The sequence below is a fragment of the Protopterus annectens genome, chromosome 6.part0 (genome assembly GCF_019279795.1).
Source record: "Protopterus annectens isolate FY-2018-M chromosome 6.part0, PAN1.0, whole genome shotgun sequence".
In the NCBI taxonomy this organism is placed as follows: domain Eukaryota; kingdom Metazoa; phylum Chordata; order Ceratodontiformes; family Protopteridae; genus Protopterus; species Protopterus annectens.
Genome location: NC_056737.1, coordinates 696,799,472 through 696,822,678, shown reverse-complemented (window position 1 = coordinate 696,822,678; position 23,207 = coordinate 696,799,472). Strand labels below are relative to the sequence as shown.

General features: G+C 38.5%; 1 protein-coding gene across 1 annotated transcript in view; it reads left to right on the top strand.

Annotated features, from left to right (window-relative positions):
- MTHFD1 (methylenetetrahydrofolate dehydrogenase, cyclohydrolase and formyltetrahydrofolate synthetase 1) overlaps positions 1 to 23,207 on the top strand; it is a gene marked incomplete in the record, with an annotated part of 1,466,165 nt that overhangs the window by 1,417,497 nt on the left and 25,461 nt on the right. Inside the window, 1 exon segment of the mRNA XM_044074387.1 lies at positions 4,014 to 4,166. Coding sequence (XP_043930322.1) covers positions 4,014 to 4,166 — 153 coding nt within the window.

Sequence of the window (23,207 nt, the reverse complement as noted above, 5' to 3'; positions counted from 1 at the left end):
ATACTCTCACTACATATCACAATGTCATCTGCAAACATCATAGTCCACTGGGCCTCCTGTCTGATCTCATCTGTCAACCTGTCCATCACCACTGCAAACAAGAAAGGGCTCAGAGCTGATCCTTGATATAATCCCACCTCCACCTTAAACGTATCGGTCACTCCCACCACAGTCCTCACCAGTGTCACACTACCCTCATACATATCCTGTACCACTCTTACATACTTCTCTGCCATTGCCGACTTCCTCATACAATAACACAACTCCTCTCTAGGCACCCTGTCATATGCTTTCCTAAGTCCACAAAGACACAATGCAACTCCTTCTGACCTTCTCTGTATTTCTCCAACAATACTCTCAGAGCAAACATTGCTTCTGTAGTGCTCTTTCCTGGCATGAAACCATACTGCTGATCACTAATCATCACCTCCCTTCTTAACCTAGCTTCCACTACTCTTTCCCATAACTTCAAGCTGTGACTGATCAATTTTATCCCTCTGTAGTTACTGCAGCTCTGCACTTCACCCTTGCACATTATATTCTTATTAAAAAAAAAAAAAAACAAGAAAACAGAATTCAAGCTAAGTATTGCTTGTTTAGACCACAGGTTATTAAGTAATAACAAAAGATGAATGCTTTCGCCTTTGTCAGAGCTTCATCAGATTTAAGTTATACATATAAGTGGCAAGTAATATATGTATGTACTTTTCTATTTTCGGTATAAAAAGCCATGTAATTGACTGTGAAGGCATTAATCTGAGAGCACTTGCACATAGTATTCATTGACAGTGATTGCAACACTGGTACATACACAGTTTGCATTGTTGTTGTGGTTGGTGCTGTTCACGCCTTATTGTACCAGCTTGAGTCTCATTTTCTTTATTTTAATAAGAATACAACATGATCTTTAACACAGATCATACATTATAATTTATGACAGCAGTTTATTTTAGCAATTTGTGTGCAAATATTGCTCCTGTACAACTAGTTTTCCCATTTAAGGCTGGAAAACTACATATCCTTGGTACTAGGTTTCATTGTCATACTATAGGAAGACACTGTTTATAAAAAGGTGTGGTTCACAAGAAAACAAATGTTTACACTAAATATTCGGCAAAGTAAAACCAAAGCAGCACCATGTGATTGGTTTTGGAAGGATTAGCTCCCTTTTTTTATATGAAGTGGGTTTGTTTTAACCTGTCTTCCTTTTGTTTGGGCATTTCTTAGAGTTGCTGTACTATGTGTTTTTTTTTTTTTTGTTTTTTTTTTAGTTCTTGTGGTCTTTGTTTCAGTAGCCTCACTTGTACTCCATACTTTTCTTAATGGGTATGTGACATTTGAAGCCACTCATTGTGTTTTAATGACTGAATCTGCCTTCCTTTGAGCCATTAGTTTATTGTGAGTTGTGTTTCTGTATCTGTTTTGTAAAGGTATCATTTAATGACCAAGCTCAATGTTCTGGAATTACATTCATATGTGATTACTAGGCTAATGACCCTAAAGGGCCTTTTTAAGCCTAGCCATGTTTCCCAAATTTTTTGGACAGGTTAAGATACTACTCATTTTATAATGGGTACAAGCTGGACAAGAGTACTCAAACATTTACATGCATCTTGTTTCTAACAGGGATAGAAGTGGCAGACCAGAGATACATTTACAATTCCCTGCCCACTGATCCAGTTTGTGCTTGAATAAGTACAAAGATGAACTCTGCTTCACATGGATGAAAAGCCTGTTGTAGAAGGGGTAGCCTCTGAGACACCTGCCCCCCAAAATGTCTTATTTATGTTACAGACAAGTTTTAGGTCCCTGGACTGGATGTTTCTGATGCCATTTGTTTTGTGGATGCGCAACAGGTCCATAAGGGCTGGATCAGTGGATGCTTTGTAGACCATACATTGATCATCTCTCAGCAGTTTGTAGTAGAGCTGAGCAGAAGAATAAAGCTTTGAGGTGGTCCGCATAGGAAATGTCTGCATGATATATTCTTCTTGTGAGGAACCTCTGTAGATGCACCATTTATTGTACATGCCTGGTCAAGGTGCATATTGAAGGGGTCAGTATACACAATGACTGGTCTAATGAGGGCAGAGTATAACAGAACAGTGACATACTTGGATCTAGATGCTGTACCCTTGCTTATAAATTGCACAAAGTAGAATGATTTCCTTACTGCAGTTGACACTTGATGATCAAAAGTCAGGTCATTGTCAACATGCATTCTCAAGTCCCTGACTACAGGTCAACTCTTGGGGGGATGTATTGTCAATGCAACAATTACCCAGGGTGACTGTCTTTTTGAAATATACTGTTATGCATTTTTTTGGCATTGAGTTTTAGACAGTAACACTGGCAGCAGTTATTAGTCTGTGTGAGACCTTCTTGGAGGATGTTTTTCTCTTTGGGGGATATTATGAACACACCTAGTCTGCAGTTATCTGTGAACTTGGTCAGCAGGAGGACTTTAATGTTGGCCTTTACCTCAGAGAAGTAGATGTCAGAAAGGAGCAGGCCTAGCACTGAGCCCTGGTGTACTCTGCTCCATAACAAAAGCTTAAATAAGTAAATAAATAGTATAACTGCATTGATGACCTCTCTGTCCCTCTTCACCATCACAGTATCTGTGTGGATATCTGTTATGTTAGCTTTCCTTTTTGACAAGTGACTAAAGTAAAAAAAAAAAAAAAAGCTAAAAGACCTAAACAGAATGTGTTCTAACTTGTATACATGACGCACACTTTCTTTTCCTATCTAAAAAATGTGATTGTCCTGAAGCACGTGATATTTTTCTGCTTGATGGTGTTGCGGTAGTGTTGTCGCCTCACAGTAAGACGTTGTCCTGTTCGATTCTCAGCTAAATCGTCTTCTGTGTGGAGACATGCATGAATGGGCGTACCTTCGTTGAAGGTTGTGCGTCAGGCCTGGCAAGTCGGTGCATAAAAATCTACTGCCAATCATTAGCGGACCGGAGTTCCGCTGTGGCGACCCCTAACCGGGAAAAGCCGAAAGATACAACATTAGGGTGATTAATTTTATGCATTTATTTATTAATTTGTTAACCAGGTAGATTAATCTTTTCAGCTATGACCCTGGACAAAGACACATCAGTATATGTATGTATGTATATGTAGTAGAAATAGCTATAGTAAAAGTACAAGTACAGAGGTCACATTTAATGGCAATGCAAGGCCATGTCATATTCCAAATAATGCAATGCGTTATACATTTTAGTCAACTGATGACAAAAAGCACAAAGATCAAATCTAACATGACATTGTACTTTAATCTAGTACTTTGCCACTGTACTAACAATAGACTGAAAACAGGTCAGAAAACAAATGAAGTATTTTGTTGGCATTTGGAGTATATGCAGTAAAAGTAATCTCAACTATATCTGTTATATGAACAGAACAGAGAATCACAAGTTTTTATTAATTTCCGCATGCAAGTGTTTATTACAGAATGCACTGCTGAATGCACCATTAAATACACTAACAGGCATTGACTAAATATGTAATCAGCTAACACCATAATCTCTGAATGTAGGAGGACTTCAGAATATAACATGACGATCATCACTGAGATGAGAAGCAAAATGTCACACAAACTCTATAGACTTTTCTAGATACCACAGGTAGCTATTCACACAGTAGCTAATTAGTCCCTGTGAAGAGACTGTAAGCTTAGACAGCTGTCATACTGCTCTGTCACAGGCATCAAGAGGAAGAGAGAATGTTTTTGACTGTTACACAACAGAGTAGTACAGAAACACTGAAACTGAAGTGGAAAGCAGTGTAAAAACTAAAAAGTCACATAACCATGGAAATCAGATTAATTTTTTATAAGAATGATTATTGTGTAGAATTACTTTATGTTCAGTTGTAGGCATTATTAAGAATTTATATATATTCAGTTATATACAGCAATCTGAGATTTAATTTGTACATTTTTGTATTTGTACAGTAATATTGTCTTACTGAAATACTCTTTTATAATTTGAATTTATTTTTAAGGGATTTGGAAACTTACCAATATGTATGGCTAAGACACATTTGTCATTATCCCATGACCCCGAGAAGAAAGGAGTGCCTACAGGGTTTGTTCTTCCCATCCGTGACATTAGAGCAAGTGTGGGTGCTGGTTTTCTGTACCCATTAGTTGGAACGGTAGGTGTATTTTTCTTCTTACATGCACAGTTCTCACTGCATTCATTTGCAGAACTTGTCTTTATTTTGTTGAGACTAACATTGTCATCTTTGGAAAGAAAAATGTGGGCTGTGCCTACCTCGATTATACTGTCGATATTTATGCACTTTTCAATGAGCACAGGTCTCATCTCCTAACATATTAGGGATAGTTTTTGTTTTCACTATTAAAGACACAGTTTCTATCATTAAAAGGGCCTTTGTAATAAAGAAGAACCTTGGTGAATCTGTCTGCCATTGAAACTAATAAATATGGTCTGTATTCAAGAAGCTTGTTTCACTTGGTGTATGTGTCTCATGTTGCTTATTCACTACTGAAAGAGAAGGAGAAAAAGCTTCACAGTATGAGCTTCTGCATGTTAACTACATCTCTTAGCGGCTGTCATAATGCTTTTTGTGAGCACACTGGATCTTAAGCAAAAAATTGTGAATTCAGTTACATGTAGGACTTTTGAACAGCTCATTTGAATAATGCAACTGTTATATAAAAGAGAAAAAGGACAGAGACAGGAAAATGTTTGAGGTATGAGTCCTATTTACCGTTATGTTGCAGAACTTTAATCAGATACAGTGCATTGTATTGCCATGTAGAAAAGTATAAGTGATGGAAAGAACTGCAGTAGATCATGCAAAGAGGTTGTTATGTTAAGAACTTTATATTTAGCTGGTTCTATAAGTATTCAATAGAAGGAGATATTTATAACTGTTTATCAAACAGAAACTATGCCAATTTGTATTGTATTGTATTAAACATAGGTCATAATACAGACAACAGGTGTAAGAGGCAAATCCACATTTGTGTGGCAACTTGAAGTGATAGGACAAGATACCTTTCTTCTTTGAGTTGACTTTCTTCCATTCACTGCTGTAGATGTCAAATGAATAACTAGATTGTCTGAGGCTGTGTATTTCTGTTTGCTAGTTTGATATTGGCCTCATTCCTTTAAACTGGTCTTTTCTGTGAACAAGTGTTCATGTCCTTGACAGACTTTCTATTAACAGGACATAGCCTTCAGGTGTTAGGTCTGTATGGAGATGAGAACCTAGCATGAAAGTTGCTAGATGGGGTAGTTAAAATTTCATTCTCATTCTCTGGTTTTGATTCACAGGTTAGAAGTGAATGGCTGTGCAGTCTCGAACTGTTTTTTGTCTCATCTTCTGGTTCATTTATGTCAGAACTCAGACAGATTCAAATGGCCCCATGACTTCCCTTTTGATGAATGTAAATGCATTTGGACAGTCGCTTGAATCACTTTTGAACAGTTATTCAAGGTGTTTTGTCTGTCTGGCTGCTCTTGGGAGTGACTACTGACAGTGCTGAATTTAATTATCATACTTGTGTTTCTTTTTGGTGCTTTTTTGTGTAAATCAGAAAATCAGAATGATTACTTAACTGATTGTGCACTGATACTTGACTTTCCTTAGTATCTGTTGTCTATATTCTGAACTATTCTGTGTATCTGGAGCTCTGCCTCCTGTATTAAGTATAACTGTTTTCTTTCCTTCTCACACATCAATCTGTTTATCAATTAATAGAAGTAATGTGAACATTCTGCCTGTATTACATATTTACCATTCATTTCTAGCATCTGTTTCTTTTTAGAGTTGAAAGTGCTTAAGCCCATTAGGGAAAAAAATATCAGTCCAGTGCTGCTTAAACGTCTTGTGATGCATAGTATGGTGTTGGTGCCATGGACTGAGAAGCTCAGTGTTGGTCCTGCTTGTTTTGTTACTCTTAATTTCAGCTAAGACACTTATGACTGTGGTTGTCCAGGTTGTCTATAGTAACCATTCAGTAAGTAATTTCAGATATTATAAGTATGCAGTGATTAACAAACAGCTCATCACATGACTCGAAATATTTTTTATTAGACCTGACAAATTAACCTAGACACTGGACAGAGATACTATGCCCATAATGTACTCTGAATTGCTTCTTATTTTGTCTTGCCTGGAAAGCAGATAAAGTACTGATAAAGGCCTTGGTCACTTAATATCTTCAAAAGCTCTGTGAAACTATACACAGTATTTATTCCAGATGTTTTAAAAACATTGACTTCACCTTTAACGAGTTATCCACACATCTTATTTCCTTGCATTAGTCTTTCGTCTTGTGTATTTGTTCAAATTTTAGATTTTACTTTAAGACATAATGGCTCAGAGTGACTAAAAAAATATAAATATATGACTATCAATTGTATCCAATTAAATACCTTAAGTACAGCAGTGTGTGGGAGCATGTCTTCTTCCATGAAGATGTATGCACAAAGCTTATATTAGAAAATATTCTGAAAATTTTCAATGTCAGCCATCATTATGGTGTAAACTAAAGTACAATTATTAACCGATTCTCTTTCTTCTTTTCCAGAAAGCATGCATAGTGTTGTGTGTGTCTTTTGTTCTGATATTGTTTCACAGCTATTCGTTATCTTTCTTAAATTTTTGTAGTTGTGTAGTTACATGTTTTTTGTCACATATTCACACAGAACCACCACCACCACAGAGTATGGTGAAGAGGTATTACTTGAGCAACTGTTCACCATGTCTTGAAATGTTTTATTTGCCCATATGCATGCTGTGTCTGCCCTACCTGTAGGCACTTTTGTGGTGAATATGTAGGGCACTTTTCCCTGCAGCACAAAAATAAACAGTTTATTTTTCTTTTCCTTTGTAAGGTATGTACTGTTTGGCCTGGATTGTGCCGTGAGTGAGCAGAAAATGAGAAAATACCGTCTGTGTCCTTTTTGGTTGTAAGCTTTTCTTTACTGTGTGGCTGCTGAAGTGATAGGACAGGATGCCTTTCTTCTTTGATTTGACTTCCTTCCATTCACTGCTGTAGATGTCAAATGAATCACTAGATTGTTGTAATGAAACACAGAATCTCGAGCATTGACTAGAGTGTTACTTCAAATAAAATAAGGGTATGTTTCCCCATTTGATAACTTGACTTTTGCCTGATTCCTTTGGCTGTAAGCATTTAGGTGAGTAATCCTTCTGATGCACAGCAGTGTTCCATTTAACAGGGCATAGTCATGCAGCATTATGTTTTGAATGAAGGCTGAATTAACATTTTGCCATATAGGACATTGGAGTCGCCTGGTTTTGACACACAGGTTAAAGTTGGAAGGCTTTTTAACATCTAAGCATTATGCAGCTCTTTCCCAGCTTGAGAAAACTTGAAGTTTTTTTTAGCTTATGGTCCCTTAGTTTCCTTGGGTTTAAAATCATAATCTGTTGCAGCCCTTGGCTGAACTGTGTCTTCTTTTACGTTTAGTCCTTTTATCTCTTTTTCTGTGATGTTGTAGAGAGTGGACATTTGTGATGATGCACCTTTGGTCCAGCACTAACTTTACAATCTTCCAGAATCCTGGTCTCTTGCTGTTCTCATTTTGTCCTGGTCCCAGTAGTCTGCTTGTACTACGAGGTAGTGTAGCTGTAAAGTTTTGTCATGTCCGGAACTTCCTGTACTTAGCAGTCGTCTCTGCTTTGTGTTTGTTTGCCAGGAAAAGGAAAAGATCCACAAATTATTAATTTCTATCCATCCATGATCAGTATTGTTTGACATAACTTAAGTCAGCCTGCCACATTCTTTAAAACAATGTGCTCTTCATTGCTTTACTCAGTAATATGCAATTAACTTATTCTCACCGTTTTTGACCATGGATTATACAGCTGCAGTAGATGTAATAATGTAGCAGTAACCAACAATATCAATGTGGTATATTGAAGATTTACTCATGGTTGGTGTGGTTTAATCACGAGGGCAAAGCCCGAGTGATTAAATGAAGACAACCATGGGTAAATCTTGAATATACACACCACAGAGTTGGTTATTGCTATCATACAATGACATTATTTAAAAAAAAAAGACATGTTTGTTAAATAATGTCATTGTATGACGGCTCCGTGGGGTTCTTCTGCTTTCCATGGATATCCCACTGCTTTTTTTGATGTAGTGTGTATGCGTATGGGATTTTCATTCCTACACTTACGCAGTACATCAGTGCTATTTGACAGGTGCTGTATGTAGGAAGTAATGGAGAAAGGAAGATCTCCACTGCTGTTTTTTTTTTTTTTTAGATACAAGGGCACTTTGAAGGTACATGAGAGATGGGACATAGACAATAAAAGGATAATCAGGTGCGTTTCTCTAGTTTTTCCTAACATACCTGATTATCCTTTTTTTTTGTCTGTCCCATCTCTCTTGTTGGTTTCAAGTGTCCAGTTTTGCAAGTTTATTTATTTATTTATTTTTTTAAGGGAAAGAAAGTGAAATTTTTATGGTATATATTAATGGAAAAAAGTCCGGGCGACTGGACCTTTTTCCATTGGTATATGCTTGGATTTACAATAGGCACGCTGGTTGGGCTGACCAGTCAGCATGCTCGTTTTGGAATGTTAATGGCCAGTCATTGTATAATATAGATTTTGTGTAAGTTTCATGCGTTCTTCATTATTTACCTCTTAAGACGTTGGAGTAATACCACTCTCAGTCTTGTAGTTCACTGTAGTGCATGACAGCCTTGAGCATCTAATCTGGTGCAATTATACTTTTTGTTCTGGTAGTCTTTTCCTTGCAAGAATCCAGCAAGTGAGATTTTACTGCTTCTAAGTGTTTACTCCTAAATACAAAATGAAAACACCTTTTGGACTCTTTGAGGAAGCTTTCCAAGTCACTCTGTTTGTTTGTCTTTTCGGCTTTTCCCGGTTAGGGGTCGCCACAACGGAACTCCGGTCCGCTAATGATTGGCAGTAGATTTTTTATGGTGCTGAGTTGCCAGCCCGATGCCCAACCTTCAGCGAAGGCACGCCCATTCATGCATGTCTTTCGGAGGCCACTCAACCGCAGGGAGAACATGCAGACTCCACACAGAAGGCACTCCAGCCGAGAATCAAACAGGAGAACCTCTTGCTGTGAGGCAACAATGCTACTGCTGTATCACCGCGGCTACTACCTTTTAGAATTAAAAGAAACCATTCTGTATCTAGATTGCTTGTGACATAGAATCTAGTAGCCAAAAGGTGGCATTTAATGCCACAACTTTCATCTCTGCAGCAAATGGAAATAGTGTATACCCACATACCTCTCTTTGATCTCTCCAGCCCCCTTTTAGTGTTTTGTATGTCTGACTGACAGCAGTAAGAGGTAAAAACAGTAGCTGAAAGTCAGCAGCAATAACAATAATTATATATAATGTAAAGCTTAATCCAAACTGTATCACTTCATTATCTCATGTTCCAAAGGAATAATAAAAAGTGTAACCCCCATAGTAAATAAGACCAGAAAGTTGTTGGACCAAGTGAATGGTTCTACTACCATGTCTGTGTTTTTACTTCTGTTAAGGAAGCCAAATCAAGATAACATTGTAAGTGATGAATTACAGAGATGATTAGCTGAAGAAATGTAATTCTTTTAATAACGCAGAGGAATTCTTTGGCCAGAGTTACTCCACATTTGCTCAAATGTTGAAATGACCAGGGGCCAAAATCTTTTATAATACAACCAGTGAGGAATGAGGTCAATCAGGAAATTAGATAACTCTTACAGGAATGTGCTTACACAACCAAATGGGTGTTGGATGAATAGAAACATATAATTTGTTCCTTCTGCCATGACTTACACAAGAGTTGGAACTGTTATAGCTATCCCACCCTGTCCTGTTTCATCTGTGTAATTAGAATGACATAGGTAATGGAAACATAGATGCTGCAGATTGGGTTGGAAGTTCTCGCCCAGTCATGTGTCTGTTATGAATGTAGGTTAAGCATTGCACAGGAGATTGGAGAGAATTCTGTGATTTCTGTGGGTGGATCGTATTTCTGTACTGAACTCTATGTAGAACTGGAGAAGAATAGATCCCACTGAACTGCTTGAGATGGAAAACAGGAATCCTGAGTACATTACTGAGGACAGACCAGCTAGCTGAGGTTTCCATGACCATGGAGTGGTTGAATGACACCTCAGTTAGATATAGTCTGTGTCTCACAACTGCATCTAAAACTTTTCATCAGAGATTGTCTCTGGCTGCAAACTGAATGTTGTACTACATTATTTGAGTTGCTCTATGTTTAAACCTTTAACTTCCTTTAATGGACATTTTCTGCTACATAGAACCTTGCTATCAATAACCATTACTTTTCATGTACAATTTCAGAGTTGGTGGTTCAGCAATGTGAGCTAACAATAATGATCTCTGATGCTTTCCCAACTTTCTATAGAGAAAGCCTTGTAAAAGTAGCCAGTGGTAAGAAATTCTGTATTTTTTAGCCCTCATCTCTTTTGTAACCATAAAACTTCCATCCTTTGTCAGCATACCTGTTCCCCAACCCCAAGTGTTCAAGGAAACAGATAAAAGGAGACAGGGTTGGTGTAAAGTTAAGGTCTTCACCTCACAGACATAAGGTACAGGGTTTGATTCTGATCTCTAATCACTGTGTGGTTATTGGCTAGGATTGTAATGGCCTGCAGACTGATTGCCTAGTATTTACCAATGAACATATGAACAGCCAGGATCATGGCCATCAGCCAGTTAGGGGTTTAGATGATATTTTGAATGCTCGCAGTATACTTCCACCTTTGGCTGGAAATGACCACGTAATGCCTGCTGCTCGGGGCTGCATCTCAACAAAGCTGTGCTCCTCAGCTGAATTGGTTATAGTCATTGGCATATTCATATCTCAACATGCCTAATATGAAAGCAGCACCCCTGAACCCCCCCCCCCACCAGGTAAATCTCTTGCAGTGAAACTCATTGCCTTGCAGTATGGCTGAGCCAGCCTTGGTTGCGCAGCATTATCTCTACCTGCCTGGGCCATATTTCTCCCTCTGTTATTAATGCATTGAAAATCAAGCTCTTTGGATGTGAGTCCTCATGATTTTTTGCTAACGAGTGAGGCACTGAGAAGGCGATCTAGTAAACTTCAAGTGAGGTACCCCTAAGTCCTATATCTGATGGTACCTTCTTGAATCTAGGTGCCTTGTGTGCCATGTGACTTTATAAATCCATAACTCTAACACCTTAAGATATTTTGAACTGCGAAGTAAAAGCAACTGGGAAAACAAGAGGGGGATCAAAGGGAAGATCATAATTTTTGTTATAGAAACCCTGTAATTTAGAATTTGTATTTCATGAATTAAGCTGTCATAATTGTAAACCTAACACAATTGCAGAATATCTGATTACTATGCTTAGTACTTTAGACGTTTTATTGCAGTAAGTTGACCCACCCAAGGTATTTACGCAGTCACTTGAAAAACCCAAATATTTTGACTATTGCAGGTTCAAGTGCAGTTCTGACTGAAAGTGACTGTGAAATTCTTCCATAATACTATTCCATGCAAGAAGGTTCTTGTTATTACTGAGAGCCAAAATCATTCATAACAAAGTTAATAATAGTGAAAATGGGAATTAGAGATGAGCTTGAACATTCAGGGATTCCAAAATAAAGTTGAAGAGTATTATATAGAGAAGGGGACCTCCGTGTTGCTTCTCTTTGTATCGGGATGCTTAGTGATGGAATTGTCTAGATAAGTATTCTGTTATTAGAATGGGGAGAGCAGTATTTTAACTCAGTTAATAAGCAATTAGCCAAAGCCTCTTTTATCTACTGTTTTGCATATTTGATCCCAAGAGTGAGAATCAAAATTTTTAGTAAAGACTAAGAGAAAGGTCTCCCGATGTTTCCTGCCATATCCTCCATCCTCTATCCTCTTTGCATTGCCTAGACCAGTATGTGAACAATTTTAATTCTGGACATTTTCTTTGTATACTGTACTTATTTATAGGGGGGATTTATTGTCATTACCTTCAGTAATCTGTTAGCTAGGATGTTTAATGAGGATCTTCAAATACAGACTCTCTTAAAGGAACAGACCTAGAACTAAAGACAGATAGTGGGTTCTTTTTCAACTGTCTGTCAATATTAAGATTGTTTCATTTAACTAAGGGGGCAGAATACTGTATTCCTGAATCTGGAAAAACAAATGTTATAATATAAAGGTTATTGTAGTTTTGGGAATTTTGTAAAATGAATTTGAAAGGCTGTTTATTCCCAGAAAAGTGTTGGCGGGGATGTAATCCTTTACCTTTGCAGTTTTGTAAACTGCTTTGTGTGCCTCAAGGAAAGTTCTAGCATCATTTAAAGGAAAGTTATAACATCCTGTGGAAATTTTAGGTAGACTCCCGTACTAGTGAAAGAAAGAACAGATAGTTTATTTTTCCATTCATATGAGATCTTTTAGCCCCAGCAGTTATACTTTTACTCCATTTCTACAAGGATGTAGCAAAAATCGTGCATGGAACTGTCCATTTTTATTGTCTTAAATATCAGAATTTTTGGCATTCAGTGTTGTAGGTAGTTTGAACCATACATTTGTAGATGATTAGGCATCTTCACATGTGCAGACTACTGAGAAGAGTATTTCTGTACGTATTTATTGCTCATTGGGCCAGTTCTGCTGTCATACCTGTTCGAAGAGCTACCCTTCAGGGAAGCTGTATCAGGAGACTTAAAAGAAATTATGGAATATGGAAATAGTGAGAGACATTGAGACTGAATGAGTATGTCAGACTCTGGGTAGCCAAACCTGATTGCTGTAACATCTATGGTGATATATGTAGGTCACCAAAGTCCAAGAGTAGAGCTTTAGATTGTGATGATGAGATTGTCAATTGACTAGTATTAACAAGCTATTGAAAACAGTAGTGATTTATATTTTTGTGTTCCAGGTTTTGCACATTTCTTTCTTTGTAGCATGTAAAAATGTCTGACATTTGCTGCAATGTTTAACATTAATAGACCAACACAGCATTCATATGTTCAGATATACAGTGAGCATACTCATAGTGTATTATAACTGCTTTCTGCACAAACATTGGTGAAATATCACTCATCTCTGCACACATACACAAATCAGTATCATTTTTATGAGCATTAAGCAGAGCAGAATTATGGTTTAGTGAAATAACAATGGAGAAACAGGGGGTTCACTACACATGGAAAATGTGCAGATAGGCTAGATGTGTGTTTTTTTATAATTTAGTAGGTTGTAGGCCATCACTGTAGCTGTTAAGAAATGCATTACAGAAAACAGAAAATCAGGGACAAGAAACTGGTTTACATAAACCAGATGCAAACTCCTTACTGCAGTGTCCACAGTGAAAAATGTAACCATGGACTTAATAAGCAGTGCATAAATTAATCAAGATGTTATTTTCTGAAGAAAGCGTCCTGACTGCTTTAATTGGATGAGACCAATGGACCTGAGGTGGACATTGCATAGCATCAGTTGAAGATGGCTATGTATAAGGTTTATAGTAACAATGAGATGGGTTTGAGTAACATTCTTTCAACTCAGGTAGATATGCAACTGCAAAAATTGTGGAGTTTCTATTTTATTGTTGCTAGGCAACAGGCTAAATTGAATTATTAAGAAAAGGTAATTTCTTCACACAATCTGAAAGCAGACTTATGATTGATATGTAGTTTTTTCTGTAAATGCTATGTTTCAAGTATTTGAACATAGCTGTATTTGTTAGTGTACTTTCAGATTTGCAGTAGCAGTAATTTTCTGATTTGCATACTTATTATATGTGATGGAATGGTGTAATCATTATCTTCTCATGTGTAGCTTTTGTTTCTATAAATTGGTCTTATTCTGCAGTACAGTGGAAATTATGCGAAAACTGACATGCTGTCTAACACTGCTAGCTTTACAGAGTATAATAAAGTCTGTTTTTTTTAATACCAGTAAAAGTAAAGTATCAAGTTAGTTAGAAATACAATGTAAAAAAATAATTATTTAGGGAACAAATAAAATGTAGGTGCAATACATGTGTCGTAACCATGTCGCTGCAAGGTAACATGAATGGTCCAAAACTGTTAGATGCACAGTGTGCCACAATGCAACCTAGATAACTCAGATGTTAGAACAGTAAAACATTTTCAATCCTGGCAAGTAGACTGCAAATGCCAACTCTGAAAACATGAAAATGTGTGTTCACAACAGGTTTTAAGGTGTGGTGACTATAGCTGACAGGAAAAACCTAGCAAACAGGAGGTACTGAAGGCTTTCTTTTCAGAGCTGTTAAATGCAAAAACTGGCATGGGTATCTGTGGATAGGTTTAATAGGATGGTAAATAGATTATGTAACTATGTATGTGTGTTTGTTTGCGTGATTGTGTGTTTTAACCCTTCCATTATCACACTGCATATGTTGTTTCCCTCCAAGTGTTAATTTATTCATTCATTCATACTTTGATACCTGTATTATCCTATTAGTGATCACAGGGGAGTTAGAGCCTATTCTGACAATTAGTAGGTCTGAAACAGAGAACTAGTCTTGGATGGGACATCATTCCATTACAGGACATGTGCATTTGTACACACAGACATACTTAAAGTATGACTACAGGAAAACCCATCCATCTAATAGCATGAGAAAGTTTCATCATTAAAACACTGCTGCAGTAGCCTAAGCTATATGGGATAAATCCTGCTAAGGCTTAGATGACTAGACAGTCTCCAAAGCTTTAGAGCACCTTCTTCTTGTCCTAACAGCTGTACAGCTTGAGGAGAGCAGTGTACTTTCCTGCTGCTTTGAGTGATCAACACTTGCCTAGCACTTCTCCATATCTGGACAGATAAGTTCTCTGTTGGGGGAAACCTTCCAAATTGTCAGTTTTTCTGAGGAAAAGTTACTCTTTTCTGTCAAAAATTATGGCTAGAAGCTAGGACTATTAGTTCTGGTGGTTGACACTAAAAGTGTGTAACTTGGAACTTAATTTTTTAGTCTGGTTGTAATACCAGCTTAGCAGGGCTGTGCCACCACCTGTCGAACACTTTTGTCAGTAGACAGTGTGTCCACTTTCCCTGCGTGGAAATACTATTGATTACTATTTTTGTGAGGAAATGTTTAACTTTTCTGTCAAAATCTATCGATAGGAGTTAGGGTTAGTGTTTTTTGGTGGTTGTCACTTAAAACATTTACCTCAAAAAGTAAATTTTTAGTCAGGAGATAAGACCGACTTATCAAGCCTCCACTAGCCACTCATCAGATACCTTCTTAGGTAAAGACATGGACCTGGGTCTTGGCACCTTGATCGTTCTCTCCCGTAGGGGTCACCCAGAAAAAGGAAACATAAAGTTAGACATTTGTCTTCTCCTAAACCTGATAAGGAGGATTGTATGGGATTTACTAAAAGTTTATTTTAAGGCTTTCATTCTTTATTTTGAGTGTTCCCCTAATTTAAAAAGAAAAACATTTTTCTTGGTCCAAAACTCTGATTCCCATTAGATTTGGACTGTTCTTTTCTCACGTTCCAGTTCAGAGAATGGGAAATCGGACTCAGAGAGAAGTTTTTCTTCAGACTCCCATCCTTTCTGATATTATTGTCGGAATATAATAATTATTTCAGTGGGCACAAAAAAAGAAAAAAAAACAGAGTTCCAGCAAAGATATTCTGATTTGTTGCAGGTGGATTTTCCTCCACATGCAGCTAAGAAGATGCTTTCCTTACAGCCAACAGTTTGTTTGACAGTCAGACACCTGCCCCCAGAAAATCTGATAAATTATATAAGGTTCCCCAGACCCACAAATTTATTTCTTCAATTCCCAGGTCAGACTTTGAAGTGATTCCTCTGGCAAAATCAGTTTCTCTCAAATACCTTACAGAAATGAACCCTATTCTTTCTTCAAGTTTGGGAAAGCCTTTGATAGGTTTGTGAAGAAAGTGTGTACATATTTAGCTTTCAGAAAGGTGAATTGTCAGGCTCATGTGTTTCTGCTGGCCTCCTATGACAATATGAGAAAGTTAATTGCTGACCTCCCTTCTTCACTGGGTAGGGCATCTCTGAATTTGTTGTATTTTGTGTCTCAGGTAACTAAGCACACTACTATGTTCTTATGACACTGCTAGTGCTGTTTCTAGAGTAGCTGCCACTGGGTTAGTGATGTCTAGTTTCATTCTCAGAATTTACTAAAGGATGTCAAAACTGAGATCCTGAAAGGATAAGGAGGTATTACTTGGTTCTTTCTCAGCTGAAGTCCTTAAAGATTTAATGAAAGGAGAAAGTTAAATCAAATTTATCCATATTTTTCAACCCTCTTTGCCAAATGATATTAGCAAATTTCCTTCCAGTTCAGGTTCCTTTTACAGGAATCAGAATAAACAGTCCCAGCAAAGCACATGCAAATGATGTTTCAGGAAGTATTGACAGGGAGGTTCGAAAGAGAAGAGTGGGTCCTCCCAAATCTAAGGACAATTTAAGAAAGTAGACTGACTACATGCAAATTCCTGTGTTTCCCCCCTCCTCACCCTGCCAGTCCACTAAAGCTTTCCCAAGGTCTTGGTCTTTACATGGGTTCTGAGAATCAGGTCAGTGGGATTCCCTTCCTTCTTTTCAAGGGATTCCTCTGCATCCATCCAGTCAAACTTCCTTGTTTCCACCTGTACTGGATAAAATGCTGTCTCAGTCAGGTGGATGTAGATCCTGTTCCCCCAGATTAAACAAGGAAAGGACTTTATTCAAGAATATTTCTGGTGCCAAAATAAGAAGGAACCTGGAGAACTGTCCTAGACTTTTCTAAACATTCACATAGTCTTAAAATTCAAAATGCTCTCTCTACAGTCTCTTATTTCTCATTTCTCTTCACAGTTTTCTAGTAACTGGTGATTTAAAAGATGCTTATCGCATTCCAAATCTCAAAGGATTTCAGCCAGTTTTTAAGATTTTTTTGTATCTGGTTCACTTTTCCAATTATCTGTTTTACCCTTTGGATTTTGTGTAACTCCAAGGGTGTTCACTGAGTGCCTAGCTCCTCAGACAGCCCATTGCAGGTTTCAGGACATTCACATTTCCTATATTTAGATGACTGTCATGTTTTTCCAACTTGTTTTACAAGTTGTCAAGAATATTTGGTTCGGATAAAAAACAATTCTCAGTCTTGGATGGCTGTCTCCAGGATAGTGTTTCTAGGTTGTCTCCTGGGTATATCCCTGATGATGGTTTTTCTTCCTCAGGATAAAGTGGAATTTTACAAGGAAGAATTCCTGATATTTTCCAAACAGTCCCTGACATCTGCCAGGAAATATTTCAGGATTCTAAGTTTCATTTTGTGTACAATTATGATTCCTTTGGTGAGACATCCCATGAGAAAAATCAGTGGTTCCTGAAATCTGTTTAGTCCCAAGACCAGCACCCACTAAGTATTCAGATTCATGTACTTGGGTTTGTAAAGCAGGAGTTACTCTGGTGGCTGAATCTGTTATCTCTCAACCTCGGTCCTTCTTTTTCCCTTCCAGACCCTACTCAGGCTGATGCCTCATATTTTTCTTGGGGAGCTGTATCCAAGAGGGTGAAAGTTCAGGGTCTGTGTAAGAAGCAGGACAGACAAACGCATACATCTCAAACAAATGATGGCTCCAGTAAATGCTCTCAGATCCTTAAGTCATCCTTGGGTTCCAGGCCTTCTTTTAGTGATCACAGGCAAGACCACAGTAATGTGATACATAAACAAACAAGTGCAATCAGATCCTTCTTCTTTTGCAGATTAGATATGGCTGCCTGGGAACTAGCAACTCAGCATAATCTATCCCAAAAGGCTACTTATACTGTATTCTGTCAGTGCAGAATATTGTTATAGACAAGCCAAGAAATACAAGGTCAGAACCCCATTAATGGAAGTTAAACATAGAGGCCTTCTATGAATTTATTCAACTGTGGGAAACTCCTGAAGTAGATCTGTTTGCCTCCATTCACAGCAGTTAAAGAAATTATGTTCCAGGATTCCTTTCAAGACCTGAAAAACAGATGTCTTTTCATTCCCATGGATGGGAATGTTTATGTATGCCTTTGCATTCTTTCCTCTTATAACCAATGTCCTTCTAAAGTGACGAAAGGACTCCCCAAGCTTAATTGTAGTAACCCCCTTTTGGCACAGATGCCAGTGGTTTTCCCTTCTTTTGATGATGGAAAAGGGCAATTACCACACATTTCCTCACATGATGAACTTACTACCACAGGGCAGGGGATATTTTTTGGTACCCTCCAGCCTTCATTTTTTTTCACCTCACTGTTGGATGATAGAATTCTGATACGTTTTAGGAATCTATTGACTGAGGATGTGTAATAGGTATTACAGGAGTCTAAGAAATCTGCTGCTAAGAAGTCATATTTGAATAACTGGGGAAGATTTTCTAGTTGGTGCAAAAGTAAAAACCAGGACACTTTTCAAGCCCAGAAACCTCTGGTTCTTATCCTATGGCCTATCTTTCTTGTCTGTAAAGATTCACCTCTCTGCCTTCTCTGCTTATCTGCCTATTGAGCCTCCCCTTTCTATCCTACCTCACTTGAAACAGTTTTTTCAAAGGGGATTTAAATACCTATTCACCTAGAAGATATGTGGTTCCTTCCTGGGATCATAATTTTGTGTTTAAAGAAACACTTTTTCCTTTTAAACAAGTTCACAAGGCTGGTGTGAGGTTCTTGTCTTTGTCTTGTTACTCATTGCTCTGATTTCTACAAGAAGAGTGTCTGTGTTACAGTCTGTTATGACAATTCACCCTTATCTAATCTTTCACAAAGATAGGGTAACTGAGAACAAATCCTTTATTTATGTTTAAAATGCTTTCAGAGTTTACTTTGAGCCAGGCTATACATCTTCATTTTCTGTCCAGTAAAAGGATAATGAATTTTACATACTCTGGATGTCTACAGGCAATTCATACACTACATTGACAGGACAGAAACCTCCATGAGCTCTGATCAACTGTTAAGCCTTATGAAAATAAGAAAAATGGACAGCCAGCGTCAAAACAGACAATTTCCAAATGGGTGTGTAGTGCTTTTGCCTTTTGTTACTATCATTATAACAAGACACTTCCAGGCAAGGTCAAAGCCCACTCTACCAGGGTTTTGGTGACTTTTGTGGCTTTTTTGAAAGCTATGGAATCTACAAATACATTAGAGGCATTAAATCGGTCATTTATGCACATTTATATCAAACAACACAGATTACGTCTGTAGGTCTAGAGCAGGCACTGGACTCTAATCCTTATTCTTCCTCCCTTTCCCTCTAAGCTTTGCTGTTCATCCTATATAGCTTAGGCTACTGCAACAGTGATCCAGTAATGAACATAGTGCAGTTATGTAAGCGAATTTACCATAACAGTACAAGTATGACTAGAGCATTGTTTTAATAGGAACACCCTCTGCCCATCCCCCTTCTTTTTGTTGTGTTTTATGCCAGGGTGTTAATATTTTTCACCTTTCTTTCCCCTAACACATAACTTGATAACAGGGTTCTAGCATTCCTTACTGTAAGACAAGAAAGCTCTGAAAGTTTGATGCCCTAACCACTGTATTTATACTGCTCTTCATTATCAGCAGTTAGGGTACATGGAAGGTACTCTTAAGTTTTGGAAGCTGGACAATCGTCCAATTCTTGGTAGAATTTATTCCATATAACTTAGGCTACTGCAAAGGTCCTCTATTCAAACATCTGCTGTTATGGTAAGTTTGCTTACACAACTGGAATATCTTGGTGCAAACGTACATAGTCACAGAGTGGATATTCAGAATCTGTGTGGAAGACACCCCAGCCAGGAACCAAACTGGACAAGTCCTTTGCAGACCCAGAGCATATGTCACTGTTGGCAAGAAGCGCATATGAACTGGTCTAAGAGACAGAAAAGGTGTTTAAGTACTGTGCACATGAAAATTAAGGTGTATAGTTTACTGCTCTTAAAATGTCAACACTAGCTTTGAAAGCTTGCAAAGTCTTCTTAGAATCATACAGATTATCAGAATAAGGCTCCCTGAGAAAGTAAGCGAGGGATCAAAGTGCGGTTGCTTTCTAGTGTGTAGCAAACATTGGCTGTCCTTGTATGCATGATTGAAATGTTCCCACATGCATTACTTAAGAAATCTAAATCTTCTAACTATGTCTGTGTTCATCACATTACCATCAGTGCTACTTCCATTGGTTGAAAAGGTCCCACATGCATTACTTAGGAAACCTAAAACTTCTGACTCGCCTGTGTTCATCACATTACCATCAGTGCTATTGAAGACTGTCTGAGAGAGACATATTCTCAAGTTTCACTTCAGCCGTAGCAAACATCACAGAGGACAGGTAGTCCCTGAATGTCATATACATGTGCAGCATGTTGAAGCTGTTACCCTTCCATCATGTCCTCATCTGACAAACCATGTTACAGGAGTTGCTATCCCAGCCTCACTTCCTAATGTCAAAGGGAAGCATAGTACATACAGAACTGTGGAATGTGTTATTACAAGAGAACAGATGAGTCAATAATTTGTAGATGTCATCAGTTTTGTGCATCTCTCCAGCCAATAATTTGTGAGGTTTTAGCTACTTACGTTTCAGTTCATGATGACACTGTTTCTGCAGAGATTTTGTATGATGTCACTGACATGATAGTGTTGAAACTACAAAGATTTCTGTGCTGTGCCTTTTTGCATGAGCACTTTCATTGCCTGTTTTGGGTGGTGGTGCTGCTTGGTCTGTCCAGTGCTCCCAGATCAAAATTTTGCTGGTGGTGATTTTGGAGGAGGTGCTGCAAAAGAAGGACCTACTGTTTTTCCAGCAACTAAATTACTGTTTCTTGTTGGATGTCTCCTATGGTAGGAGTAATACTGATGCCACTGTGAGTTACTTTGAGCTGGGATATGCTTCTTCTGCTTGCACTTCAGCAAATCTGATACATAGAGACAATTCTTGGCACCCTCCAGAGTCAGTTCTGTTGCTTCAAGGAGATGTCCAAAGAGAAGTGGGATATGGCCTTTTGGGTATCTAATACATTAACAGTGTCATGCACTCTGTTGAGTCGGTTGGAATTCTTACATAGTACTTTTCATTATCCCCTTGGCTCACTTTCATGTGGAGGTACTACACAAGGAGTAAGTATCACTGATTTGGCTAGCAGCCCACAGCAGTGTTGCCCTTCTGTCAGGTAGTACACTTCAATTAGTGATCACATATAAATCTCCTAGAGCTGTGACCGGTAATGTTAGCCTTTGGCCTCCCAAAGCCTGAATTCTCATGGTAATGTCTGTCAGACAACCATAGAGGGATGCAGTGGCCCCAGTTGGGAAATGATGTGGATTTAATCACCTACTGGGTACATTCTAGGTGACATCTGCATTCCAGAAGAATCAAGCATCCGACAGAAACCTTGAGCTGCACCTCCATCCCTTTCCTATAGGTGCACCTCTAAAGGGAAAGCATCTGGACTTTGCTGCACAGACAGGCACTCTGAAGACTGATTTATGTGAAGTGAGGGAGAATACAGTATTCTCCAGGTGCTATGCTTTGCAACTGTATAAGGGTAATAGTCAGTGGATTCTCTGAGGACTGGAGAGGAATGTTTATGCAATGATTGTATTCCTCTTAGTTCTGCATCAGATAGACTAACATCCAACCTTGTCACATAGTGGTCAACAAGAGGCTGTTTTGGGTTGTTTCTTTCATTCCTAATCTCCTCATAAATTATTCTAGTCTGGACTCTGGGAGGACCAGTATTGTGATAGGACATTTTACCACATCTCAGGACATGGCTAATGTAGTAGTCTCATTTGTTCCAACATATCTTACAACAGCGATTTCAGAAGTGTTGAAAGCTGCTAGGAAGTCTTCCAGTAGGCTTGCACATTGGGCCAAGGACAAGAGATTTTATATTTGAGCCAAGAACATCCTCTTCCTCTGAAGCTGGTTAACTAGAAAGCCTGCCTGACCTATCTCAGACACCTCCCTGAAGACAGTTTAACATATCCTATGGTCAAAGTACATCTTTCAGCCAGATCAGTGAATCATGACCCATTTGAGACGACTATAGACCCATGCAGATCGCTGAAGTGTTTTTTTTTTTGTCCCATCCCACAGCTGTACACCATCGGCCGTGTCTCAGAGTCCAACCTGGCTGTTTCACACTTACTGTAGCCCAACATTTGCACCTTTAGACTGAAGCCTTAACAGCAGGGTGTGGGAACAGTGGGGGAGAGATTCCATAATATAAGCACTAGGTGGGGGGGGGGGCAGAAGGAAAATCAGGACATCCTGGTATGATACCATTTATACAGCCATAGACTAGCTGGGAAGGGGGCAGAGAGAATATCAGGACACTGTACAATACCATTCAATTAGCCATAGATGTCTTTTATTTTTTCAAGTGAGGGTGAGGGAACCCTAAGTGGGTAGGGCTTACTGGCATCATTACACATCACTGCATGTTGCATCAGCTAGATCTAGTTTTCTAAGTTCCATACTGATGGCAATCTGCCATGCTGTCTCAGCACTACCCAGTGGCTAGGAGGGATTGACAAAGATCACCAGCAAAAATCTCTACTCTCCCTCCCAGAATGGGTGAACAGGCAACTGCTACTCATTCCTGTCCTCCCCTGCTCATCTTCTCTGCAACCTGAGCTACTAATCTAATTCAGGTCATGTGGGTTACAGTCATACCATAACTCTATGCCATGAAGCAGCCATAGTGAAACATTTTCTTAATACTAGTCAACCTCTCTAAGTTTGACTTTTCCTACAACAACAACATTATGGGGTCGGAACACAAAAACATAGAACAGTACTAGGCAAGGAATTATGAGGACCATAAGATGCCTTGAAATATACACCTTTAACTAGACAAACTTAAAAGTTCATACCTCCCTTTTCAAGCCCTTAATGGTACTCAGCTCCCAAATCGAGTAGCCTGTGCATTACAGTCCTGTTGTAAATTTGGGTTTATCCATCCAGTAAAGGTAGTCAAAGTAGTAATTTGTTTGACTTGTAGTAGTGCTAACCTATTCCATGGGGTGGGAATAAGTTAAGTTGGGTGTTTTTTAGTCCGTAGTGCAAGTGTTTGTAGAGCCATGATTTTGCAAAGAAATAGGAGGACAGCTAGGATAGGGTATTTCATGGCTCGTAAAGTGAGGCACAGGGTGGTTCAGAGCAGTCTGTAGTAGGCTACTGAGTACAAGGA